The sequence below is a fragment of the Tripterygium wilfordii genome, chromosome 11 (assembly GCF_013401445.1).
Source record: "Tripterygium wilfordii isolate XIE 37 chromosome 11, ASM1340144v1, whole genome shotgun sequence".
In the NCBI taxonomy this organism is placed as follows: domain Eukaryota; kingdom Viridiplantae; phylum Streptophyta; class Magnoliopsida; order Celastrales; family Celastraceae; genus Tripterygium; species Tripterygium wilfordii.
Window position 1 is genome coordinate 3,032,372 of NC_052242.1, and position 26,037 is coordinate 3,058,408.

A 26,037-nucleotide genomic window follows, 5' to 3' on the forward strand; every position below is an offset into this window, starting at 1 on the left:
TTAAAATGTGTAGACAAATGGACATAACATATGACAATCAATAGGGTTTAAAATATGGGTTTTTGAAAGGCTCAAAACTTGTAGAGCTTGGCAACAATTGATTATTTGCTGCCTGTCTTTGTCTTACTTCATAGCCCCTCATTAGTGTTGTGAAAGACTCCATTGCAGGCACTCAGGTCAGGTTGACAGTGAACCTGAAAGAACCAACAAAAATTTGGAACTCAGGTTGACAATGTGCACAGAAGAAGAAAAACAAATGGGAGTTGTTGGGTGAGTGGGGGTAAATCCATAAGTTGAGATCTAGTTTAAAATTTCGAAAATTCATTGTAGGTGAAACGATGAGTTGGGTGTGTTTGGAAATAGTTTTGGTTTTTTGCTTTCAAAAACTGATTTTAAGATTAGATTTTGAAATTTTTTTTAAGAAATAATGATGAGAGCAAAATTCATTTGGTAGAAGATTTTGCACGAATAAAGAGGAAAGATGAAAGAAAAAACAGGAAAGAATTTTACAAAACTTCAAATAACAGTTTTGGTTTTTGAAAACCAAAAACAGTTTTCAGTTTTACAAAATAATTTGTGAAAACTCCCAACCAAACGAATTTTCAAATCTAAAACAATTTTTGAAAACAAAAAACTGTTTTGGAAGTCCTAACGAAACACACTCTAAATTTCTATAGAAAAGAGGTGAGGATGTAAAATTTTGATTTTGGATATGCAACAAAAAGAAATATTCATTCTCAGCCAATCCGATCGCTCTTAGCTGATAAAAATTTACTGGATTACTTTTTTTTTTGACCAAGTGAAATATGCTTGCAGTTGGAATCGAACCTTGGACATGTACATGACACATGTCTAACATAGCCGATTATCAACCAAGTCATCTCTTATTGGTACTTACTAGATTACTCATGTTATGGACAATTGTAGGTTCCCAATGAATTTGTATAGGAATAATGTCAAAGACCCCATAATATCTTCCATTTTATCCGTCAATTAATGTGACGTGCTGAATGTTAAGTAGATAATCAATGATTATCTCATATGCCACATAGATTTGAGGCAGGTAAAATATGAGTTATATTTTGAGAGTCTGTAGGAGTATTTTCATCTATGACAGACATAATTGGATTGAAAAAATTCCCCCCAAGTAATAAGGAATTTGTTGATTTTCAAGCCGAAAATGACGGGACACCGCATTCCCAGGATTATAATTTTGAATCCAATTCTTTGAAAAAGAACTCCTTGTTTGTCCAACCCATCAGATTTCTCCCAATAATTACTGGGTCTCTCTAACAGGGTAAAAGTCCACTAAGGTATCTTATGGTCTCTATGTGGCTCAAACATCCAAGGCTAGTAATGCTGCAAAGGAGCCTACCAAGAACACATTGATCAATGTATTGTTGTTGGCCGCTCTCGCTGCAAGGTCTACCAATCTGACGGCGAACTTACTCCATTCCTTCGCCGGACTGAACTCGAGGTTTTGACTGTTGGTTATGGGTCTGATTGTCGCAGGGGTGGGTTGTCTTTAGGGGAAAGCTCCTCCTGATTGTAGCGGGCTTCGGCCCAAAACAAATAAAGCCCAGATATGCTTCAACCCCTTTTGGGCTCAACATTGTTAATTTTTTCCCCCTTTCCAGGCCGAGAGACATTCAATTGCTCATATTTAATTTTGACTTTAAAATTAAGCTTTTCCTCCTAGGACGGAAAAATAATACTTCAAAAATGTTTTCTTGGCTCATCAAATATTTATAAATTATTGTTTTTTTATTTTTTATTTTTTATACAGGGGAGGTAATTTATATATTTTATTTCACTAAAATTTTCAAAGGATAGGTTTATTAATAGCCGTTAGATCTCAATCATCACCGTCATAAAATTGCTAAACAGACGCGTCAATTTCACGCGCATCAAAGGCGGGATCATCCCGCTCCTCAAAACTTTCCTTCTCTCTTTCCTTGTGCAATTGGGTAAATGCCAGGACCGTTTCTTCAAAACCCTCACTTCCTATAAACGCAATCCGAAAACTAGGGTTTCTCGACGTCACTGACGCCATGGATGAGTCACCATTGCAACTCGTCTCTGAAATCGGCACCCAACTCGGTCAAGTCTCTCGCCTGAAGAAAGATTTCCTTGTCAAATCGTTGCGCGTAAGCCATATTTTGTCTTCGCTACGCAATTATCAATAGACTCGTTCTGCTTGCATTATAATTACTCCGTCGGATAATGAATTACTTTTTGTTGAGGCTAAATGGCGCTGTTGAGTTGATGTGGTTGGTAACGCTAAGACATGTGTTACAATCTAAAACCTGTATCAAAGAATTTGGAACTACTATAAATGGGTTCCGTCAGTATTCGGATGGGTTGGATACCAGCTAAACTTGGGAAATTGCCGTCCCAGATTGTAGAGGATATTTTTTATTAAAAAAAATAAAATTCAATTCATCTGTGCAATGGGGAGGGAGTAAGGCAGCCCTTGTGATCAAAATAATGCTGAAAATGATTGTTCTTATGGATATACAGTCGTTATCTTTGTTTTCATGTTGTTTGTTTCCTAATAATTTTAGTTTCAGGTTTTATTGTTCTGATTTACAGACAATTGGATCTCTAATGTTAAATTTTTGATGTCTTGATAGTGTAGCAATTTGTCATTCCATCAATCTGGTGAGTCTGTAGTTTTTTATTTATTATTTATTTTGTCCTTTCCTTTTAGGACTGGCAGTAGTGTTGATCTTTGTCTTCAGTTCTACTGTTGTACTTGTTAATCCGGGCTGCATTTTCTTTTGACTCCTTTTTAGTATTATCATTTTATAAAAAGTAAACAACTTCCGTGCAGTGGGCGGGGTTGAGGACAGACAAGATGTACACAATATGTGGAGAGACTGTTTCTAGGAATTGAACCTGTGACCTCTAGGTTGCACCCTTGCAACTCTACCACTGGGTCATAGGTTCACCTGTAATATTATCATTTACTTAAAAAAATTTCAATTCGGTCGCTTTTATTTGTAGGATTCAAATTTCACAGGAGCACCACTGTTTCAAGTGGTTGCCTTCTCAATTCAAATCCCCCCATATACCATTGAACAATCTGGAAAACAATGAATTTATGGAATCCCATTTTGATCCTAATATGAATGTGCAACTATCTTGAGAGTTTGAGGTTTCAGATTCTTTATGAGGTTGGTTGATTTCGTGCATACATCCGCTTTGTAATAGTTATGGGAAAATAAGTTTTGACATGAAGTTTCATTTGGTTCACTACACTTTTCTGGCTTCCTCTTTGCAGCAACTTGTAAGTGGTTTGTCACAAATAAAGCAGACTTCATATCTAGAAGTTTCAAAGAAAGAAGCTGCTAGAAAGCTAGAAGTTGCACTAAAGCCTTTGAGGAAAAATATTGTTAGGCTTGGTCTTCTACAGCATACTGATAAAGATGTTAGGCTTCTGGTGGCTATATGTGTCTCTGAACTTTTCAGGATCTTGGCACCTGAACCACCTTTCAAAGACATGTATCTTAGGGTAATGGGTCTTTGCCACCTCTGTGTGTGTGTGTGTGTCTCTCTCTCTCCCCCTGCTTTCTGTAGAAGGGCGCTAGGCAACCCTGTGCTTATAGCCATCACTTGTCTTCTCCTGTATCATAATTGCTACTGATGAAAGAACTTATGTTTCAGGATGTTTTTAAACTTATCGTCAGTATGTTCGCAGAGCTATCAGATACCACAAGTCCATACTTTTCAAACAGGGTTAAAATATTGGAGACCGTTGCAGGATGTAAATGTTGTCTGATAATGTTGGATATTGAGTGCGATGATCTAATTCTCGATCTGTTCTGTATTCTGTTTTCTGTTGTGAGGTCAGGCTTCTCTCTCTCTTAGCTGCTGGTGGAGGATTTATGTATAGGCACAAGTATAGCCATCTTATAATTTGTTCCTTTTCTCATTTACTAGAAAATTATACCATGCTCAGTTGTTTGATATATAACTGCCATGTGAACGCAAGTTAAATGTATTTATGAGGCAGATATATTGCTGTTTCAGTTTGGATAATGCTATTGCTGCCTTAATTTCTGCTGGTCACTTGTTATTCAAATGCTTTAGTCTTGAGGGCTTGTTAGATTCTTTCATTTTTTTTTTTCTGTTATCCTATGTTTGAGGATACCATTGAGTTCTAGAGAGAGAATGTTGTGTCCTGACTTCCTCCTTGCTTCTCAAATACCAGAGGAAACATTCTTTGTTTATGTCACAAATTCCGTTCATTTGCCAATGTCACTTTTAAATTTTAATGTGTGATGATAGCCTAACATCTCTTTCTTAATAGGGAAAATCATCAACAGAGTATCATTGATCGTATTTTATCTATAATGACGGATATTTTAAGTGAGGAGGCTTCTCAGTCTCTTTTGGACGTGGTTTTACAAAATCTCTTAATGGAAGGAAAGGTAAAATGTGGCTGAAATTGAAATCCTTTTCTTTTGTTTCAAAAACACCTAAATTTACCTATTCACACACACCATAAACGAGTTCTTTCTACGATGGACTTAAACTACTAGTTTTAAGGTGTTTTCTCTGAAGCGGTTTAGATAGGTGAATGCCATTTTGTTTAGGTGCATTGTTGGACATTTAAAATTAGCTTTATGCAAGTGCGTTACATATGGCCTGTTTCTATTGATTTATTTTTTGCTGAAATTATTGTGATGTGGAGGAGGAAGTCCTTTCTATTTGTTCCTAAATGCTTGGTGGTTGGTTTCAATGAAAAGCATTGTCTCTTCAGGAAAAAATACTTCATCACTAGAATTAGTCTTAGGTTTCTGCATTGAGATCTAAGAATATTTTCTCATTGTCGTGGAAGATTACCAAATATTAGGATAGAGGGGCTTAAATGGGCATGATAGCGCATCTTAGTAATCTTTGTGACTTATTGAGGAATTGCATGAGATTGTTAAGAGGCTTGTATTTTTATGTGTAAGAGCAGAATTGTTGATGCTGCAATTATACAGGAGTTCTGTCCATCCATTTTTTTTTTTTTTTGTGTGTTAGCTAGGAATAAATTCAATACTTTCATATATAGCTGGTTTAGCTGCTTTTTAAGTTATGGTGTACCTTTTGTTGTAACAATGTTTTAGAGGCTCTGAAGTTGGCTCTATGTAGTTTCTGGCTTGCACCTTTTAGGTGCATGCTTTTGATAAAATGTTTTCCATTCATGAAAAAGGAAGAGCTGGAAGAGGTAGCCATACGTTTGTTTTTACTCCTATTGAAAGGTATATTTTATAGGCCTGCTATATGTTTGCAACCATTTATGGCAAGATATGCTGGGTTGCGAAGGGATAATATTCTCCGAAGGTGAATTTTGCATTGGCGAGAATGGTATCTTGATCTGCAATGTCACTAGGGAGGTAGTTACTCCTTAGGATTTGAACCAGGAAAAAAGGTTAGAGTTGACACTCACAATAGTAAGGGGAAAAAAAGGCATCAAAAAAAATAAAAAGAAAATAGAGAAAGAAACGAGGGAATAGATCGTGAGGAAGGAGGCAAATTTTCTTTTCTACATAAATTTTCACTTAGCCGTCTTCTTTCTTTCTTGAAGTCTTGTATCTTTTGTCAAACCACTTACAAAGATACACAAACATCTTTTGGTAGGTAGTTTATCTATATAGTGCATAGGTTAATAAGAAAGAAAAAGAAAGACTTAAGAGCAGAAGTTTGAAATAGGTGGGTTGAAATTGTAAACAGTCACTGTACTTCTTTCCTTTTCTGGTTGATTTTTTTTGCGTTCAGCCAATCTAAGATTTTGTTAATTTGTTGGAGGTAGTTGTTTGTGTACATATATGGACAATGAAAATGTTTCTCTTGTTGGGTTATGCGTTTTGATGGTTAGCTTTGGGTATTTGCTTATGATGCCTTTAATGCATTGGATTTGTATTTGCAGAGAAGTACAAGTTTTGTCATGAGGAACTGCACATTTGAATGATTCCAAATTAGCCACCGCCTGATACAAGAGATTCACTTTATCGCCCTTTGATTCTTTTCTTTCCTTGTATTGTTTTTACAGGGTGCACCTTCTGCGGCATCTCAGCTTGCTGTTTCTGTCATCCAAACTTGCTCAGAAAAGCTTCAGCCATTGGTTTGTGGGTTTGTAATATCTTGTTCTACGGACAGAGATGCTGTAGGAAGCAAACTTAAAGAACTTTACCATGAAATTATTTATAAAATTTTCCAGTGTGCTCCTGATATGCTTCTCGATGTGATCCCTACCTTGACTCGAGAATTACTTGTAATGGCCCCATTCTCCAATCAATTTTCATTGTTTTGATATTTGAAATGTATTTTTATATCTTTAAAAGTAAAAATACGTTTTCTTTCTAGACTGACCAGGTTGATGTTCGAATAAAAGCTGTTAACTTAATCGGAAGACTCTTTGCGCTACCTGAACAGCATTTTGCGCAAAATTATCGAAGCCTGTTCGTTGAGTTCTTGAAAAGATTATCTGATAAATCTGCTGAGGTTAGAATAAGTGCTATTCGATGTGCCAAAACTTGCTATATTTCCAATCCCACTGCGTCAGACTCACATGAAGTTCTCAGTAAGCTATTTGGAAATCATTTCCTGGTTCAAATTTTTTAAAGATCTAGTTTACACACCTAAGGAAGTATAACTATAACTTTTGATTTACGCAGCTGCCCTTGAGGGCCGTCTATTGGATTTTGATGAGAGAGTGCGATTAGAGGCTGTGATTGTTGCCTGTGATCTTTTTCAGTATAATCTGAAAATTTTTCCACCCAAACTGATATCTCAAGCCACTGAAAGACTTCGCGACAAGAAGGTATTTATGCTTTAGAAGAAGTCTGCTAGCTATGGGGGCTGTTAGAAATGCAATCACCTGTTTTCTTTCCAAGCAGATATCTGTGAGGAAGAGGGCTTTGCACAAATTGATCGAGGTGTATCAAGATTATTGCAAAAACTGTTCTGGAGGCCACATAATAGTAAACGATCACTTTGAACAGATCCCATGTAAAGTTTTGATGCTTTGCTATGATAAAGATTGTAAGGAGTTCAGGTCTGTTTTCCTTTCCCCCATGGATTGACAATGCAATATCTGTGCCTTAAAACATCATTCATAACTATTCTTTTAACTCTTCAGGGCCCAAAATATGGAACTTTTTCTTGCAGAGGATTTGTTTCCAGTTCTTCTTCCAGTTGAGGAAAGGACAAGGCATTGGATCCATATGTTTTCTCTCTTCACCCCTATGCATGAAAAGGCATTGAACTCCGTCCTATCTCAGAAACAAAGGTATGATATTACAGTATTGTAAACTATTGGGTGATATTCTCCATACATTGCAAAATGTTGGTGAGATATTCTGTTTTTCTTACCAGTCCTGTACATTGCCAGGTTGCAAAGTATTGGTGATATATTCGGTCTTTCTTACCTGTCCCGTACTGTACATTTCCAGGTTGCAAAGTGAAATGAGGACATATTTGGCCATGCGGAAGAAAGACAAGGTATAATTCTTGACAGCTCAGGTTCCTGGTGAAAGTTGATGTTTAGTTAATGGAAGGATGACGTATGCATGTTTTGCCTTTCTGCAATTGATAATTGTTGGTATACATTTAAATTTTGCATGATCGTGGTGTTCATAAACGCATACCTATCATTTATTTTTGTTTTCATGTATGATTAGTCAAATTCTATCATCAACCATGAATTTTTTTTCTGAACATTATTCATCAACTTATATAATTGAGAATATAAGTGTCATTTCTGCCAAATAGTGGCTATCAAGAATTTGTAAATTAGAGAACAATGACGTTTGTTTGTATTTTAGGGAATTTTTTGTGAGACAGATAAAGGTGCTCTTAGGATCATCTTCCAAAGCTCCTTTACCATCTGAAATGTAGGAGTATTTGTTTCACTGATTACTCTACTTCTTTGCACATGGAGCACTAATGAGTATAAAAGGTCTTGCCTTTTATGATCTCAAAAGTTGAAATTCTCTCCCAGGTGGCATCTCAAACAAAGAACAATATTGGGCACCTGGCATCTTACTTTGTGAACCTATGCACAGCAACTTCCATGATTTTCATAGTTTCATCTGAGCTTGTTTTTATTTGCGAGTATTAATGGAAGTTATCTGTAGTTCTCATATCTTGTTTCTATTGATTATGGGTTTTCAATCCAAGCATTTTGTTAGAATATCAATATACTTTCTTAAGATTTCATGCACCAGAGCTCGATCTAATTTGCTGAAAATTAAACCATCGTATCACATTCTGATATTTTGGTATGATGAGCGCAAGCAGGGTTAGTTATAAAGTTATCCAATGAAACAACATATGTTTCTTTATGCTCTTCTCTTCTGTTTTCGATGATATCACATTTACTATGAAACATTGTAGATGTGATAACATTCACGTGAATCATTTTCTTTGCCTGAATGCCACTTATTTCTTTCATTATCATTTTTTTCCTTTCCTTTTTGAGAATGTTCTGAGGTGGAGTATAAATATGCATTGTATGTACTGTTAAGCTGGAACTTTGGTGTAGACTTGAGTTCTATCTTGAACTCGATTTATTTTCACCTATCAATTCACAACAACTAATTTTTACATGTTGCAGGAAAATTACTTGAACGAAATCCAAAAGAGAATGAAAAGTTCATTTGTCAAAATGTCAGCTTCCTTTCCGGATCCTTCCAAAGCAGAAGAATGCTTTAATAAGTTGGATGAAATGAAGGATAATAACATTTTCGGTGCACTGGCACTATTATTGGATGATCAGACAGTTACAAATGCTCGGGCCACAAGAGTTTGTCTTTTCCCTTCCACATCTCTTTTTATATCCCATTTTCCATCTTTGATATTCTCCAAATATTAATGTTAGGAATAGTTAGTCTTGTGGTATGCTTTCTTCCATACTAATTGTTAAGATTTGTTACTTTGCCATTCAACCCAAAAAGTTAACTTGTTGGTTTGAGGCATTTCACATCATTTATATCCTATTCTAACATTATCCCTCACGTGTGGGTTGGACAATCTGACATCCCAATACGCACAACAAATGAGGCCCAACACTGTGGCTATCTCATAGGCCCTCACTTGAGGAAACAACAAACACACAGAGGCCCACACTTGGGGCAATAAAAAATGTGGATTTAATTGCAGAGGTTAAGGTTTGAACCCAAGACCTCCCGCTCCGATATTATGTGAAGATTAGTTAATTTGTTATTCAACCCAATAAGTTAACTTGTTGGTTTGGGGCATTTCACGTCATTTATATCATTTTCTAACACTAATCATTCACCAAGTCAACTAGTTGATTGTATTGAAGGATCCCAACCCATAACTTCATAATTCATCTTCATTCCCTGGTTAGTCTAATTATATGCCCCTTACATCTGCTACATTTCCTTTTACAGTAATAGAGAGAATGAACATTCTTAAGCATATATCTGGTGGTTGAGAGATTTCAGGGAAGAAAAGGTTGACACAGATTTAAGAATCTTTGCAGACAGATATTTCTTATTTTCTAAATTGTGTCGTACTACTGTTTTATGCCATATTAAGGTCAGAAATCAGCATTACGTAGTCCATTCATAAAACAAATTCTGCATTGTGCAGATCTTTGAGTTCACTCCCTTGTAACCTCTTTATCATCTGCATCACACGCTTTCCCACTGCAGGGAAAAATTTATTTGAGTTGCATTGAACTGTTGCCAATCTTAGGCCTTCACTGATTCTATTTCTAAATGCTCAACATATGAAGCAATATCGTAAGTTTGTTTATCTGGGTTTGGTACCGCCTATTATATTTGGCCTAATGCTTGATTCCTTTTATTGGCTCCGGTTGAAATAGTTTCCACACATATTTTAAACAATATACACCAAAGTAGTGTGATTAGGGCTGCCTGAATCTGTCAAACCGCAGACGTTATCTTGTTTTGGTTTTTTAATTCTCTTTAGTCCTTGCCTGCCCGAGGCTTCAGTTTTCACGCGAGTAATTTGAAATTTAGTCTATAGACTGACTCCTTGTCGTTGAGCATTTCTTTTGTTTGACTTGTGCTCATGCCTTCTTTCATTCACTGCTATGGTTGATAATGTATATATTGATAGGTTCATCCACGATTAGGTCCTATTATTGATGATGCGGTTTGATATTTGTCTAACCTCTAATTAATTCTGTCTTATAGATTATTATCATTTTGTATAAACTTGCCTTTGCAAGTTAAATGATATGACATGTTTCCTTTTGTTGTTTCTTATATCTTTGTTTCAATCCTTTGTGATCCGTGTCTATGTTTTTATTATTTTCAGGATAGATTTCTGAAAATGATAGGGGATAAACACCCACTTTTCGAGTTTCTACGTATACTCTCTTCGAAATGCTTGTTTAATATATTCAGTTCAGAGCACGTCCGTTGTATTGTAGATCATCTTTCAAGCGACACTTCTGGAGATAAACAGCTGGCCATTTATTCTATCAGACTTCTTCTGGTAAGACTAATTGCTGCTTATTGGTTGATGATTCTCTCCTTTCTAGAATTTTAAATGACCTTTGAACCATTATGGATGTGATAACCTAGCATAGGGCGATGCATAATTGGTGGCATCTGCCCGGGTAAAAAAGGCATGATCTTATTAACCCCTCACATAGATCACTGTTCATGAGAAAACTTTAATGGAAAGATGGGCTAGTAGTTGGAGAGTGAGTGGCACCTGATTCAAATTCTCAAAACTAATTATGGGAAAAAATTGTTGTTAGATTTTATTTATATCTGAGCAACATAAAAAGAAAATTCAATTGTAAATGAGGAATCCCAAGGCAGGAAGAATGCAATCCCATAGCATCCTATTATCATGCTTCTCTCGTTACTTGTGGACTGTAGAATCTTTTAATTATCAAGCTAAAGCCAAAGCTTTTAATTTGCATCAGCTCATGAGACCTGCCCGTATTTCCTGTTGTCAAGGTTGTCAAAGCGAATCGAATCGTATAAATCAATTGATTAAAATCTTGAATCGTATCGAATTGTGAATCATAAGATTCACTTAATTTTTGATAATATACTGTAAAATATATGCATATTCATATAAAATAGATCTATGATACTAAAAAACATATTTATAACAATCTAACGTGAATTTCATATTACTTGTCTTGATCTGATACGATAAATTAGTCCTTGCCCACGGATGCTGGATATGATGTGCACGAACAAACCATGGTTAAAGGGTTTTTCGTGAACAAAGGAATGGTTTTTCATGAAGAGTGGACTGGGAGATGTGTTTTTATTTTTATTTTTAAAAAAATATTAATCAAAATAAAAAAATCATAATTGAATCCTTGGTCTTCCTTAGTCTTTGGAATCGTGTGTATCGTTTGAATCGGTATGAATTGTACGACTCAAATCGTGAATCGGTCGATTCATCAAACTTCACGATTCAACCTACGAATCGAATTGAATCGTTTAACCTCAAAGTCGAAACGAATCATGAGTCGTAAGATTTTAACAACCATGCCTGTTGTATCTTGAATAGTTTATAGCATTAGAGGGGAAATTGATTTCTCGAAGAGGCCAAAAAGGTCCTAAATCATTGTGGAAAATAGTCAAGATATTTGGAACATTTTCCATCAAAATGAATTGGATACCTTCTCTCTTTGGCTGAAGGGAAACATTTTCAAGAAAAGAACAAATGATTCAGATGTGGTGAGAAGTTGTAAGATGTAATAGGCGTATTTTTTTTCCCGAATTGGCTTTCCATGTGTTTCAGGATGGTAATGATGTCTTAAAAAGTTACAAGCACATGCTTGTAATCTATATCTTTTCTTTATATATTTATTACTAAGTTTACCTGAATTAACCATCATTTCACCTGATGTAGATGATCGTCAACAATTTTCCTTCACTACTCAGAGGGTCAGAAGTGAAATTTAGAATGTTGCTAGAGAACCATCCGAATAAAAGTGAGCTGATCGAAGTACTAGCAAAAGCAGGCCCCCACATATTGGTTGAATTCAGGTCTTTGTTTGCCTTTTCTTGTTTAATGGTTAAATTACATCTGTACTCTGAGTAGACTGTTGTGGTGTGAAATTTTTCAATAAAAAGGCCACTAGGCCTGCTCCTTATAATTTGCACATGGGAAAGTGATAAGGACACGATAATCACAGACAGTAAAATGCAAAGTTAGAATGAAAAGGAAGCTGATACTGATTAAGTTGATTCTGTAAACACAATAACAACCATAAAACCCTAACTTTCGAGGAGTTAGGCCCTCCCAAAATACTCTGTTTCTTCTTATTCTCCTGCTGACTTTCTTCCCTATTACATACTGCTAGAAAAAGACAAAATAGCAACAAAGCAAATAGAAAGGCTACACGTGCTCCATTCTCTTGCTAACACCTGTCCCTCCACCTGGATTAGCTTGTCTCCTCTTCTTGTAAGTATAATTCATAGCTCTATCAATACCCTTCCCTAAAGCTTGAACCTTGTCCTCAAGGTTAGACTCAGGAAATTGGGACTTGATATCTGCAGCTAACTCCCAAGAATTGTCGCATTCTTTCAACCCTCTCCACTTGACCAAAACCTCCAATTGACCATTAATGAGTTTTCTGAGCTGGTGTATGGATTCAGGGACTGGAAGCAGCTCTAAATCAGCATTCATTGATGATGGTAATGGGTGACATTCAGTACTAGGAGATAGAGACTGCTTGAGTTGAGACCAAATAAACTTGCGTAAATAAGGTTTGAATACCTCTTTCATCAATGATTGAAATGTAGAGGGAGCATTCGTTAGCCCAAACGGCATAACCAGAAATTCATAGTGGCCTTCATGAGTGGGGAAAGCGGTCTTTTCAACATCGGACTCTCTGACCCTGATTTGGTGATAACTAGAATTCAAATCCAGTTTGGAAAAAATGCTAGCCCCGTGTAGTTCATCCAACAATTCGTCGATTACAGGAATTGGAAACTTATCCGGAATGGTAATTTTATTTAGAGCTCGGTAGTCCACGCACATACGCCAACCACCATCTTTTTGTCTTTACCAAAATAACTGGACTGGAATAAGGGCTATTAGTTTGTCTAATTATACCTGCAGCTAGCATCTCACGGACCAACTTCCTGATCTCGGTTTTCTGGTAATAAGGATATCGATAGGGTCGGATGTTGGGTGGTGTAGCCCCCTCACATAGCCGAATAGCATGGTCCTGTCTTCTCTGAATGATAAGGACATGATAATCACAGACGGTAAAATGCAAACTCAGAATGAAAAGGAAGCTGATACTGATTAAGTTGATTCTGTAAACATAAGAACAACCAGAAAACCGTAACTTTCGAGGAGTTAGGCCCTCCCAAAATACTCTGTTTCTTCTTATTCTCCTACTGACTTTCTTCCCTATTGTATACTGCTAGAAAAAGACAAAATAGCAACAAAGCAAATAGAAAGACTCCACGTGCTCCATTCTCTTGCTAACATCTGTCCCTTCACCTGGATTAGCTTGTCTCCTCTTCTTGTAAGTATAATTCGTAGCTCTATCAGAAAGTTTCAATCCCTCATCCCTCAAAAAATTAATAAGATAGGTCCTCAAAATATCAGAAGAAAAAGAAGGAAACCTTTAGTTTGGCAAACCGTATTCTTCAGGAGCATTTAAAATATAATAAATACTCCCATCAAGTGTGCACTGATATGGTTCGGTATTCTTTGTGTTTTGTATAAATTTGACTTGTTTTGAAAACAGATGATGGCTTTGTCAATTGTCAGAAAAAGTTAGAAATGATATTATTTTTTCATCTAGTTGTAAAGCATAGATATCGGATTTGACGCATACTATTGACTCGATTATGCTATCATTTTATTTTTGTGAACTACATTATTATTAAATTTGTATCTTAAAGCGTATTGATATTTAATTTTATTGATTATTCCAATAACCAATCAACTCAGGTACAGTTTCAAACACAATATCTGAAATACCTTGCTGTTTGCATACTAACAGCAGGTGTTGAAGTGTTCTAGTTCAGCAAAAGTGTTAATACCTTGGCCCATGTTTATGTGCTGCATGCAAACTATAAATTATAGTTCTCTATTGTCCATAATTGATGTTTGAGTAGACTTTCCCTTGTTCAAATACCCTTTTGGGAATAAAAGATTATTTGTTGTTTATAAGTAGGTTCCATCAGCCATTCTTGATACCTTAAGCAGAGCATAGCCTTTCTTTTTTGAAATAATGTTCACCTGTTGCTATTTTGCATCCTTATATGTATGCTTAAAGCAACCCAGCATGATGGTTAAATATATGTTTACATGCATTATACTTCTTTTGACGTTACAATATACTGGTTATATAATAGTTTTGAACTTCTTATCCTTTCTGGAAGTTAAATGATTAAATTTTAATTTTGGGTTAGTATTACGATTGCTCTTCCTTTTTTTAAAAAAAAAAAAATTAATTTCTTACTATGTGCAGTGATTATTACCCTTTATTGGAGAATTTATGTTTTGAGGGGAATCGACTGCAGTCCAAATGTGCTGTTTCTGCCATTGCTTCGCTTATTAGTTCTTCAAAGCCATTCATTTTCTCTGAGTTATGTGAGGTGTGCTTATCTCAGCCTTTTCAGTTGCTTTTACTGTTTAATCTTATTTATAATGTTTAATTCTCACTTGTCAGCCAAATTGCTTAGTCTTTCTCACTTTCGTTTCTCAACCATATATCATGTGTTCATGGATGCATTCATTTCCATCAAGCATTTGAATATAGTTCATAATTTAAAATCACAACTTTTTTTTTTACTATTAATTTCAATTCCATGAATTCTAGTTAGTGTAATGCTGTGAAATTATTAATCTAATCAATCTGATTGCCTGCCTCTTAACCCAGCCATTCATTCCGTAAATTGCTGCTTATGTAATGAATGGCTGGGTTAAGAGAATTGACCTGGAAAATGATACAAAGGAGCCGTTTGACTATTTTAGTCTGCACCGATACATAGTGTACATGCCTTCACTTCATATATGGGGTCACAAAAAGTTTTAATAATTGGCAAAGTGCAATTTTGATCACTAATAAATATGGTTTAGTCCTGGTATATTTATCCACTTATTGTTGCTATGTGGATCATCGGCAAAAGATTTTAGGCACATGTCAAAGACTCAATTCCAATATTTTGGGGTTGGAACTTATTTTAGGCATACAAGGAGAAACTAGAAGTCTAGAACTGTACATCAATTCCATTAAATGACTTTCATATTTCAATTGGATTCTGTGTTTTAGTACAAAGTTTTGGGTTGTCTTTATAAATTCCATATTGAGATTATCAGGGGACAAATGAACTTACAACCTTTGAGTATTTCAATTGCTTCTTTCTTAATTTCTTCTCCTGTCTAAACTGCTAGTTCATATATTCTAATATTACCCATCGTACATCAATATGTCTGTTTTCAACAATAATGCAGTTGTCTCCTCTCTTTATGCTCAGGGACTGCTGGATTCTCTATGCAGGGGACTAAATATCCCAACTGTATTGCAGTCTCTTGGCTGTATTGCACAACATTCTATTTCGGCATTTGAAATTCAAGAACCAGAGATCAAACGATATATTTATGAGAACATATTTCAAGTGAGTTAAACATGCTCTAATTCAATAGTTGATTATATTTACTCTTACTGAATTAATATGCCTTGTGCCTTGGAATAAATTGTAAATTAACTATTGTTGATTTTGTCGTGCAGCTCAAAACTTCTGAAGATATAGCCTCATTTGATGAAACTTCTGGATGCAGTAACTCTTGCAAATTGAAGGTTAGGGTTCGTTCTGTTGAAGTTACTTTAAGGCTAGTGTCAAAATGAATTTTTTCCTTCCTTAAGGAGCACTGGTTGAGAACATTTGGATTGGTTTCACTGATTAGACTGAGAATATTTTGAGGAAAATTTGGGAATAGAGATAGCGAGCAGAGCTTGCTTTGGTGGAAGAGGGAGAGAGATACAAATTAGGTAATTGCATAAGCTAATGAGCACTTGTGCTACTGATGTCTTTATGGAGAAGCACCATCATCATCAACAAAGCTTAATAAAAAATCCATGGGATTCGCTATTTGAATCCTTGACCAAATTAGTTGTAGTTCAGGAGATTCTCTTTCTTCACTCTTTCCAATCTAAAGCTATACACTTCCAATCCCTTTTGTCCATATCATTATTTAATTGTGAAAAATTCTATTTGAAGATAATAAAGAGACAAGGGAGACCAAAAAAAGAAATGGATGGATATAATCAGCAAGGATTATGGGCTGTATAGGTTTGGTGGGGAATGTAGCTCTATGTAGGAACAAATGGTGAAACTGTGAAAGAGAGTCCACGCGGTGCTTTCAAATTGATTCTCTTATGGGTTCATGTAGCCAACCCTAAAAGTTTCTGATGAAGGCCTTGATGAAGATGATGATCATGACTTTTTCAATGTCTTTCTTTGCTTCTGAGCATTACTCATCCTAGATTTAGTCGGAAACCTCTTTTCTATTCCTTCACTTATTGTTCTTGTGTTGCCACACATCCAATGCAACATTATCTCTGTTGTTTAATTTATTTTTTGAGGATTATGTTCTTAACACCTGAATATTTTGTATTATGCGTAGTGGGTTGATACCACCTATATAATTTACCCTTTAATCCTTGAGGGTGTCTTTTAGACATAAAACTCCAAAAAGAGCTTCCCTTTTCATCTTACCAATTCTGATTTTGTGGACTACATCCTTGTCATCTTCCTCATCGTTTTGAATAATTGATCCATATACTTTTTTTTTTGTCTGGATTGATCCATATACTTAAACATCCTACACTTAGGTATCTTTTGCCCATTCGTCCCAAGTGATGTATCTTATAGTCTCCTGCCTGCACTAAATTCGCATTTCATATCTTCAGTACTTTAGTTTTATTTCTAATTAATCTAAAGCCCCAAGATTCTGCGTTCGTCACCATTTCTTCAACTTCGAACTAACTCTGTTATTGTCACCTTATCTGAAAACAATTTGTCTTGAATTTTAAATTGATCCATACTTATGGCGGACAAGAATGGACTCAAAGCTGATCCTTGATGCATGCCTATTTTGAAGTTCTTTGACGTTGTTCTTTATGATATCCTTGATCATAGTACCACGGCAAATATGATAATTAGTGCCCTTTACTTCTCTGGAACCTGCCACATCAAGCATTCTCCAAATTAACAGAACCTGAATGAAACTCCCTTTCTTTCTCTCTATATAAATATATTTTTGGAAGTTTCCCAAATAGGAATATGGCTTTCAAGATGGCTAGGCATTAAGTAAAAACTAAAAACTAAATTGTTGTTTTGAATCTTAGTCTATTTTCAATATTTTTTTCACAAGTTTCATTGCAATCTCTTGCTACTGCAGATCTTATCATAAATTGGAACTATGGTACTTCTTCTTCACTCCTTGGTAATTTCAAAAGTTCAATAGGACATTCATTAGGTCCTACAACTTTACCTACCTTCATCTCCTTTAGAGCTTCCTCGACTTCAGTTGTCTTTTGTGTTCTTCAATGCAAACTGAATCTATTAATGGGGCACAAAGGGGGTGCAGCACTTGGAACAAATGAGAACAACTTTTACAAAGGGGCTAAGCTGATTACCATCAAGCAAATTTTTACTTGAATCTGAAAGACAAAATCTACGAGCACTCAGCAATTCTCAATAAAAACATCAGAAGAAGTTACTTTATCAATTAAAATTCAAATGTTCCTCTCTTTCCAAACTAACCAGGATGGCAGGAAGTATTTGCCGGAATTGACTCCATAATTTTCCTTAACCGTGACTTTAACCCAGGAATTTCCAAGTGAGAAATTCTGAGACCAGATCTCGACTCTGGCGAGTTTTTGTTTGTCGGACTCGTTTCAATAGTTTTGTTTTATATGAAATTTAAAGAAGCTCGTTCTCTGAACTTGGCTCAACGTCCTAGTAGAAGACCTGGCGTTAGTCCTAGAGAATGATAGATCCATGCTTAAGAGGGGAAAGACTGATTTCTTGTGGAGGATGATTGTGGCATTGTTAAAGCAAGAGTTGAGTTGATACAGATCAGATCATTTTGGAAATTTTCAGCAGTAGGGATTCAGAATTCGAAGTTACCTTAATTGGATCTCTTTACACAAATGTTTCTTTTTGATGTTCTTTCCTTCACAGATTTATGGGCTAAAAACACTTGTAAAGAGTTTTTTGCCTCATAGAGGATCTCATGTCAAAAGGCAAATCAATGATTTGTTAGATACTTTATTGAAGATGCTGCAAGTCGCTGATGCTTTTGATGCGACTACATCATGGTATGGTTTCAAAAATCAAAAGGTGTCTGTTTTATCTTAATTTTGGTTACAATTACATGCCTTAAATTTCACATGCAGTAAACTTATGGGTTACTGTGTTTAAACTTAATTCATAGTCTACAATGTTGATTATTTGATTCATAGTCCCCCGTACAGCGGAGTTCAATATTTGCCGAGGCCTGAATCAATTTGCTAAAATGTTGTATTATAAACGATTGAAGTTGTAGACAGTGACAATCTAGGCTGCATTGAAGGTATTTTGATGCATAGCTGACAACAAAGCTCAAAGAGTGGGTTATATTGTTTTTGGTTTCCCTACATTATCTAAATCGTTATTTTAATTGCTCTAATTTTTTCAAAATGATAATGGTGTCCTGTCATAGGCAGTGTTGTTGATAGTAGTTCAATTTTACAGCTTTTCCTTGAATGTACTCCGTGTTTTACTAGTTCGGAAGAAATTCCATTTTGGGTTCAGTGAAATAAATCTCTCTCTCTCTGGATTGGAAATTCTCTGTAATGTCACAACTCAGTACCTGATATGCTGGAACCTAAATTCATCTCTAGCATTCAGAATAAGAAACTGTAATGACTAATGATCTTCTCCTTGAACCTTTTATAAGTGGCTTTAACTTGAAAACTATAATCTTAAAAACAAACGGATGCATAATTTTTTGTATCCATCATACTTAATGTAAATCTTTGTTGCTTCACATTAGGAAAAATAAAAGCCTTGCATTTGCTTATTAATTTTAGACAAACTTCTCCATGTTAAGATTTCTAAATTGGTGATGTTTTAGCGTGTAAAATTTATAATTCCTGTTGTTTTATTGGATTGTTGTTTATGTATACTCACACTGAATTATTGTTGAGTGCAGTGAAAATGACAGGGATTCTATCAGACTAGCTGCTGCAAAATCTGTTCTCCAGCTTTCCAGAAGATGGGATTTGCATATTTCACCAGAATTATTTCGCTTTACTGTTTTGATGGCAAAGGTATGTGTGTTTGGTGTGTATGAGCAGTAGGCTGGATAAGCAGTCATAAAGAACTTGTAAGTTGTTTTGCATTTGCATGAAGTTTGCAGCTTAGTAATTAGTATAAAATACCACTTGACTGTTTGAAAGGAATTTGTATCGTTAGGGTCCTAACTCCTAAGACACTTATACTTAACAGATTGAATTGTTCTTGAATGTAGACTGGTGATGAAGAGACCAATGACACACAATGCATTGGATTTCTTCAAGTGGCACTACTAGTAATTTATTGTGTTGGATAACCATTTTTTTGGTCAAATTTCATTCTGTTTGTTCTAGAAATTTAATTAGCATTTATAATACAGAAATAATAGTTCAATACTTTGAACTTGCTAAAAGAAAAGGACTCACAAATATTTTGTCAAATGTATCCTGATTTTGAGTGGAGAATCATTAACAAGTAAAATTTGCAAGGTGCTTCACTACTTCGCTGACACGCATCAATTTTTCGGTTTTGGGGGGGGGGGGGGGGTGTGGCGGGATTGGTGGTTTATATCGTGTGTTCCTTGAAAAAATTTAATAAATTTAAGAATTGGAGATTTTGGAAAAGAAAATTCGCAAGTTGTCTAAAAAATGACAATTTCAAATGTTATTTAAGTAATCAACAGCTATCATATGTCACATGAAGATGCTTAAGATTTCTAGCTAGAAAAGTGGCTTTCTGCATCTTTTGTGTTTCGCATCATTGATGCTGAATTTGTTATTTTTTGGTATGTACTAGCTGCCATCTTCCAGTGACTATTTGGCCTTGTTTCTGTTTAATTTTGTTTGTTTCTGTCAACTTCCAGGATTTGCCTTCTTTTCTCAGGAAATCATTTCTTGATAAGATACATAAGCTGTTAAAGGACCGTGCTATACCTACCAAATATGCATGTGCTTTTGCTTTGGCCGGCTCTAATTGCCTGAAGGATCTGCAGGATGATGTATGTGTACATTTAATCTACAGTGTTATCATATGCTTTTATTGAGTAATATGTGCTGATCCATTGCATTCTAGTCATTTAAATACATGGCAGCATTTATCAAGGAATACAGTAAAGAAGCGCGGATCTGCCAAACGTATTCAGTGAAAGGAGGATCTATTATGGATTACCCAGCGTACATAGTGGTATTCTTGCTCCATATTCTTGCTCATGATACTGGCTTCCCACCTGAGAACTGTCAGGATGAAGAACTATATGCTCAGTTTTGTAGGTAGTTATCTGAAGCCTGCTTTGTTATAGCGGGATTTAGTAGTAAATTCTAATATAATATCATTGAATTTGGAATGTTTTCATCTTCCAGCCCGCTTTTTTGGGTTATCCAGGCACTAGTCAATGCGAGCATTGTTGATGGTAATAGGGATCTTATCAATGATGCTGTCTTGCATTTGCATAGTATTTTTCGTGCTATTAGGAGAGCTGAGGATGCTGTAGATTCGCAGGGAACTCATGTAAGTACCGTGTTTTAGAGTTCATGTATCATTTGATTGTTTCTTTGTAATTATATTATCTGATTAAAAAATTGGTTTACAACACAGAAGCTACACATGCTAGCTGAAATTGGGATCTACATCTTAAAAACGCTAAATCATGATCATGGCTCCTCATCACGTGCCCTTGGTTCAATTTTGCTTCCGTCCGCTCTATACAGTGTAAGGCTTGTTAAGCATTTTAAACATGCAAGTTGTTAAATCTGAAGTGCAGTGTGTATACCATATGCAATGTTCTAATTTTTTCTTGTTATGCAGGCTAATTCAAAATGCCCGACTCGATCCCTTTTTTATGAGGGTTTTCTTGCTCGAGTTATTCATAATTTTGAATCTAAAATATCTCTGGTACATTTCTATAACAAGCACTTTACTGAATAGATTATGCTCTTTTGACTAAAATGTAAAGAAATTTGTGTTTGCAATTATTTTTTGCTTGATCTTGTTGTTTCTGTTTACATCTCAGCCTGGCAGTATTTTTCCTAGAAATGGTAGAAAGTGTCAAGAAAATATCATAAAATATGATGTCAATCATGGGACACTAAATCCAGCATCTAGCAAGGTTATTACAATGGAGACAACAGGCATGCAAGACCCTGCAGGGCAGGTAATCCGTCTGGGATGTAGGCGGAAACGGGCTACATCAACTACTTCTGGATCAGTTAAATTACGGGATGATTCTACTTTTGAGAAGGAGAAGGGTTCTCCGATATCTAAGCCGATTGTAGAAAAGGGACATCTTCCTTCATGTAGTTCTGTAACTATGATGGCTTCTGGGACTAAATCGCAAGTATCAGTCCTCAATGGTGCAAACCCTTCTCTAATAGAAAATGCCCTTGCTGCAGAACCATCCAAATATTCAGAAGTTGAGCTTAAAGACCCTTGTAGTTCTGAGGTAAAATACGTAGCACATCTGCATGATGCCATGAAATTGTTTTATTTTATTTTATTTACAAATTTGTGCACTAAAACTCTCTTAAGTAATATTGAAGTTTCTTGGAGAATGATGACGACGGAGAAGCTATCAACTTGTAGTCGACTGTCCTTGCTAACAGCTGTGATCTTGGTTTGGCCATTTAGTACCATATTATAATTAAAGCATCTGAAAGTTGAAATGGAAGTTGATTTTGTCATAACCCATTTTGTTTGTGGATTATGTGCACTGTGTTCTGGTGGTTTGGGTGGTTACCAAAAAAAGTGTTCTGGTTTGGGTGGAGTCATATTCTTCGTGAATCTTGTCAAAGATGCTGGCTGATATGGAACGTGTAAAAAAAATTCCGTAACTTTGATGGGCTTCCGGACTAGTTACAGAATAATACTAATTGCCATGTTAAAGTAGATCCACTGCAAAAGGGTTTTGTGCCCTAGAAACCTAGTTTATGACTTGACTGGAAAACTGCATAATTGTGTTCGTTTTTTTTTGTGCGACGTGTTTCTTCATTTTTCATTCTTTTTATTATCGATATTGGATTCTAATATGTGATCACTGACCTATTTCCATCGCTAGGAGATTACAATGGCGGGGTCAAATACCATCTCTCAGCTATGGTGAGATAAACAATTTCTCTCGAATGTTTGGTCTGTATCGTGTTGAATTTTCCATGATGTTATTATACACAAGTCAAAGACACGTCTTTCTGTTTTCTAGAGATCTCTTATTCATTCATTGAACTGTTGGAAAACTTGCCTAATGCAGTGGAGAAATTGCCTCCTCTAGCAATTTTGGATCCCCCCCCCCACCCCCAAAATCACATCTTCTTTTGAATATACTAAGTTCTAACCCATTTCAGACATGAGAACATGTAGTTGACGTACGAGGGTTTGAGGGATTTAGTCAAGTAAGGGTGGTCAGAACAATATGTGCCTGGTTATGCAAATTTTTTGTTTATGCCCAAACTCAAGTTGTTAAGCGATGACTACAAGGATGAGTTTGGATTAGAGTGAATGGATATTGTTAAGCGATGACTACTAGGATGATATGTATTAAATTTCTTGGAATTTCAACAGAATTATCCTTGGAAACAGCTTCGGAGGTTTATAATGGATGAACAACTCTGTAGAATGACTCTGGTTGTCAAATGTGAATTAGATTATGACGATTAGACCAGAGAGAATAATTGAGAGACTTATGGCGTGGGTGTGCGGGAAATTGTTAGACAAAGTTGATTGGACAGGTACCTTTGTGTTCATTTAAGAAAAGCCTATTGAAAAAATTCACAGAAAAAAAATACTCCTCAATCTTGATATTACAACTGTTAAAAGAGATCATTTTACTATAATTTTTGTTGTTTACTTGCAGAAGGCACACCTTATATAATTTTACACTCGTATGTGAATTTATTACTTGTGGATATTGACAAAAACCTTTAGTCGTTTTTTTTTTTTTTTTTTTTTTTTTTCCTGATAAGTAATGGGGTCAATTCTGAATTTTTTGAGGGAGTAAGCATAGATTATTGCACCTTGCGCGAGTGAAGGAGCTGGCTACCACTATGGCACAAGAGCTCTTTGGAAGAGTACATTAAAAGGGCATTCTTGTTGAAGCAATGATAAAACACTTCGCACAAATGTTATAAATCTCTGTATTTAGTTTCTTCTGTAAAATCATTCATCCTACTTAGTATTGTTTTTCTTACCTATTTTATATTGCAGCATTTTTGCAGAGGATTCTTCTGGCAGTAGTCTAAAAGAGATGTTCTCGTCCGAAGAGGAGATTGGAAAACTTTCTTGCCAAATAACCCTGTTACCTGGTAATATGCATGTAGACATACTGCTGTTGCCTTTCTTCCTGTCGACTGTCTTAGGCAATAAAAAAGCTCGGTTGTGGGGTCATAAGACTATTTTACAGAATATGGTTGTCAATCGAATGAATCTGTAAGAATAGTAGTTTGTGTGACGTTCTTTTTATGTTTTCTTTTTCCTGTCGACTTTGTCTTAGGCAATAGAAATAAGCTGGGTTGTGGGGTCGTAAGACAGTATTTTACAGACTATGGTTGTCAATGCTTAATGAATCTATAAGAATAGTACTTTGTGTGGCGTTCTTTTTATGTTTTCTTTTCTCTTGGATAATAATGCTAAGTATTTTATATGATTGAAGCTGGTTAAAATAGTAAAGAGCATTAAGGTGAGATCAGAATTTGTTCTGTTTACCAGTGGTGGCTGGGTTTTAGTGGTAATGTTATACGTGATTCGACTCAAAAGTTTGATAAATGTTGTCTGCTACTGCAAAGAAACTTGAATTGCTTCAACGATAGTACAAAGTCATACAAATTCTGCAAGTTGCTAATCTGAAACTATTAGCTCGACATTATTACCCAAGAGGGGAAAACATAAAAAGAAAGTCATGCAAATTACTAGTCTTATGGTTCATAATGCATTTCTCCTATGGATAGGGAGGATGAATTTTGGCACTAGCACAGTCGCTTCATTACAACATTGGGGTCATACGATCAAATCACGGAAATAGCCTATGTGCCATCCCATAATAAGGCTGTATTCACATGTTCTTCCTGACCCTGTACCCGGCGCAGGAGGCTTGTACACTGGGTGTTGTATACTTCTGGTGTTCTACAAATGAGCTTTCTTACATAAATTGCATAAGAACTTGTTGCTTATAATTTGGGGACGGAAAACATGGAATTGCGGTTGTGCATTTTGGCTTAGCCTTTCAATAATTTTGATTACTCTTCCCAGAGAATCTATAATTTTGAGTTATTCTTATCTCTCTCTTATTCTTGAATATTCCAAAAATCGATTCTGAGGGGGAAGACAAGGTTGGTTTCTAGCTTTGAATTATGGTTTGATGTAATGAACCCACCTCCGACTGAAGTTGCTGAAGCAGTGGCTGATGAGACAAGTTCTTTGAGATCTTGAAGTTGGATTAGTTTTGAGGAGCCCATTCTATTGTTGGAGGATGTGCACTAAGATGAAGAACAAGTACTCTCCTTGTGCTGCTGCTGCAGTTTTGATTAGATTCCGGCAATATTTGATTTTGTTTCGTTTCTCCCCCTCTCCTATTCCTTACTTTTTTTTTTTTTTTTTGTTTGGTGGCTTCTGAGTTTGTATTCTAGTTCCTTAACACGGAAGCTTATAGTTGTTTCATAGAAGATTATTTCATTGCTTGGTGCAGAGAGGGGAAAGAAGGGACAGAAAGCTTCAATTGACACATCGAGATCAGCAGTAATTAGTGCAAACAAGGATGCTGTAAGCTCCACTTCTATATTCTTATATTCCTTAACATTGCATCTTCTTGCTTCAAATATTAACTGCAATTAAGGATTGGGAAACTTCAGTTCTCTAATAGAACAGTCAATTGTTGTTCAGGGCATAAACTTATTCGAAATATCATTCTCAGAGTTAATCTTTTTTATTTTTTTGAATATTATCCTGGATGTGCCCTGAGCTTATTCTCTTCTGTTGGCTTGAGTTTTTTAATGGATTAATATATACAGTAAGAAAGTACTGCTTGTTCCAAGAAGTTATCAAATTTACCTTTGGCAATAACATTCTGTGTATCTAAGTTCAGCCACTACCAAATTATTTCAAGAGTACATAGTTTGGTCATTACTGGGTCCCTTCAAATTCATGCAAGCTCCTATGACTCCAGAATCTGGACTACTGTCATGTGCTTTTACATGTTATTGATGAGGTTCTGGTGTTGTTTATTTTGTCTTTTTAATAGTCATGATTGTGTTTCTAACTTTGGAAATGTTCTTGCTGTTTTCAGGTGGTTAGCAAAAGGCGTAGACGGAAAGTTTGATCTAACTCGCATCTTTTGCTGGGGGAGCATGCTGTATTTTTCAAGTAATCACCTCAGGTCCCAGTGAAACAGGATCTGTAAGTTTGTCTTCGATTGCATCAGTATTCTAACCTCTTCAACTGACTGCTGGCTTCAACCATATTGGAAGATTTCGGAAAATTAGCTTAAAGATATTTGCCCCTACATATCAAGTTTTTTTTTTTTTTTTTTTGATCAGGGAAGGGGGATGGAACTCAAACTCGGGGTTCGCCCCTATATATCAAGTCTTTGATTGCTTATGTATATATTTTTATTATTCAGTAGATATAAAACAGAATGCTGTGAATATTGGAGGAGTAATTTGTCACTAATAGCTAGTTGTAGATGAGTTGGTAATATATGGTTGAGTGGACGGTACTTTTTCCCTTTTACCAGCCTCTCTCTACTGCCAATGGGTCAATGAAGAGGAGGTGATTTCACTGATCCATCATA

General features: G+C 35.8%; 1 protein-coding gene across 3 annotated transcripts; it reads left to right on the forward strand.

Moving 5' to 3' along the window:
- Positions 1 to 1,900: 1,900 nt before the first annotated feature.
- Positions 1,901 to 25,974, forward strand: LOC120009564 (sister chromatid cohesion protein PDS5 homolog A). 3 transcript variants are annotated; one of them, XM_038860204.1, is made up of 29 exons: positions 2,009 to 2,147; positions 3,007 to 3,176; positions 3,284 to 3,514; positions 3,667 to 3,848; positions 4,313 to 4,433; positions 6,044 to 6,265; positions 6,358 to 6,574; positions 6,669 to 6,814; positions 6,891 to 7,048; positions 7,133 to 7,282; positions 7,446 to 7,494; positions 8,609 to 8,797; positions 10,303 to 10,482; positions 11,869 to 12,005; positions 14,453 to 14,579; positions 15,462 to 15,602; positions 15,716 to 15,784; positions 18,174 to 18,310; positions 19,186 to 19,303; positions 20,131 to 20,265; positions 20,340 to 20,536; positions 20,627 to 20,774; positions 20,862 to 20,975; positions 21,072 to 21,158; positions 21,277 to 21,705; positions 22,318 to 22,358; positions 23,460 to 23,557; positions 24,937 to 25,010; positions 25,534 to 25,974. In XM_038860204.1, exons 2-29 carry the CDS (start codon positions 3,132 to 3,134, stop codon positions 25,564 to 25,566), a joined length of 3,975 nt encoding a protein of 1,324 aa, XP_038716132.1. In that variant the 5' UTR covers positions 2,009 to 2,147; positions 3,007 to 3,131; the 3' UTR covers positions 25,567 to 25,974. The 3 variants fall into 3 exon arrangements, with proteins under 3 accessions (XP_038716130.1, XP_038716132.1, XP_038716131.1); XM_038860202.1 differs by lacking the exon at positions 3,007 to 3,176 and having other exon boundaries at positions 1,901 to 2,147; XM_038860203.1 differs by lacking the exons at positions 3,007 to 3,176; positions 24,937 to 25,010; positions 25,534 to 25,974 and adding an exon at positions 24,200 to 24,897 and having other exon boundaries at positions 2,052 to 2,147.
- The last annotated feature ends 63 nt before the right edge of the window (positions 25,975 to 26,037 follow it).

What these genes read in the sequence shown, in the direction of transcription:
- LOC120009564 (XM_038860202.1), top strand. Translation starts at nt 2,052, where the DNA reads ATGGATGAGTCACCATTGCAACTCGTCTCTGAAATCGGCACCCAACTC. An exon ending in TTTGATGCGACTACATCATG is followed by an intron (nt 18,311 to 19,185) that starts GTATGGTTTCAA and finishes TGTTGAGTGCAG; the next exon opens with TGAAAATGACAGGGATTCTA. An exon ending in TTAGTGCAAACAAGGATGCT is followed by an intron (nt 25,011 to 25,533) that starts GTAAGCTCCACT and finishes TGCTGTTTTCAG; the next exon opens with GTGGTTAGCAAAAGGCGTAG.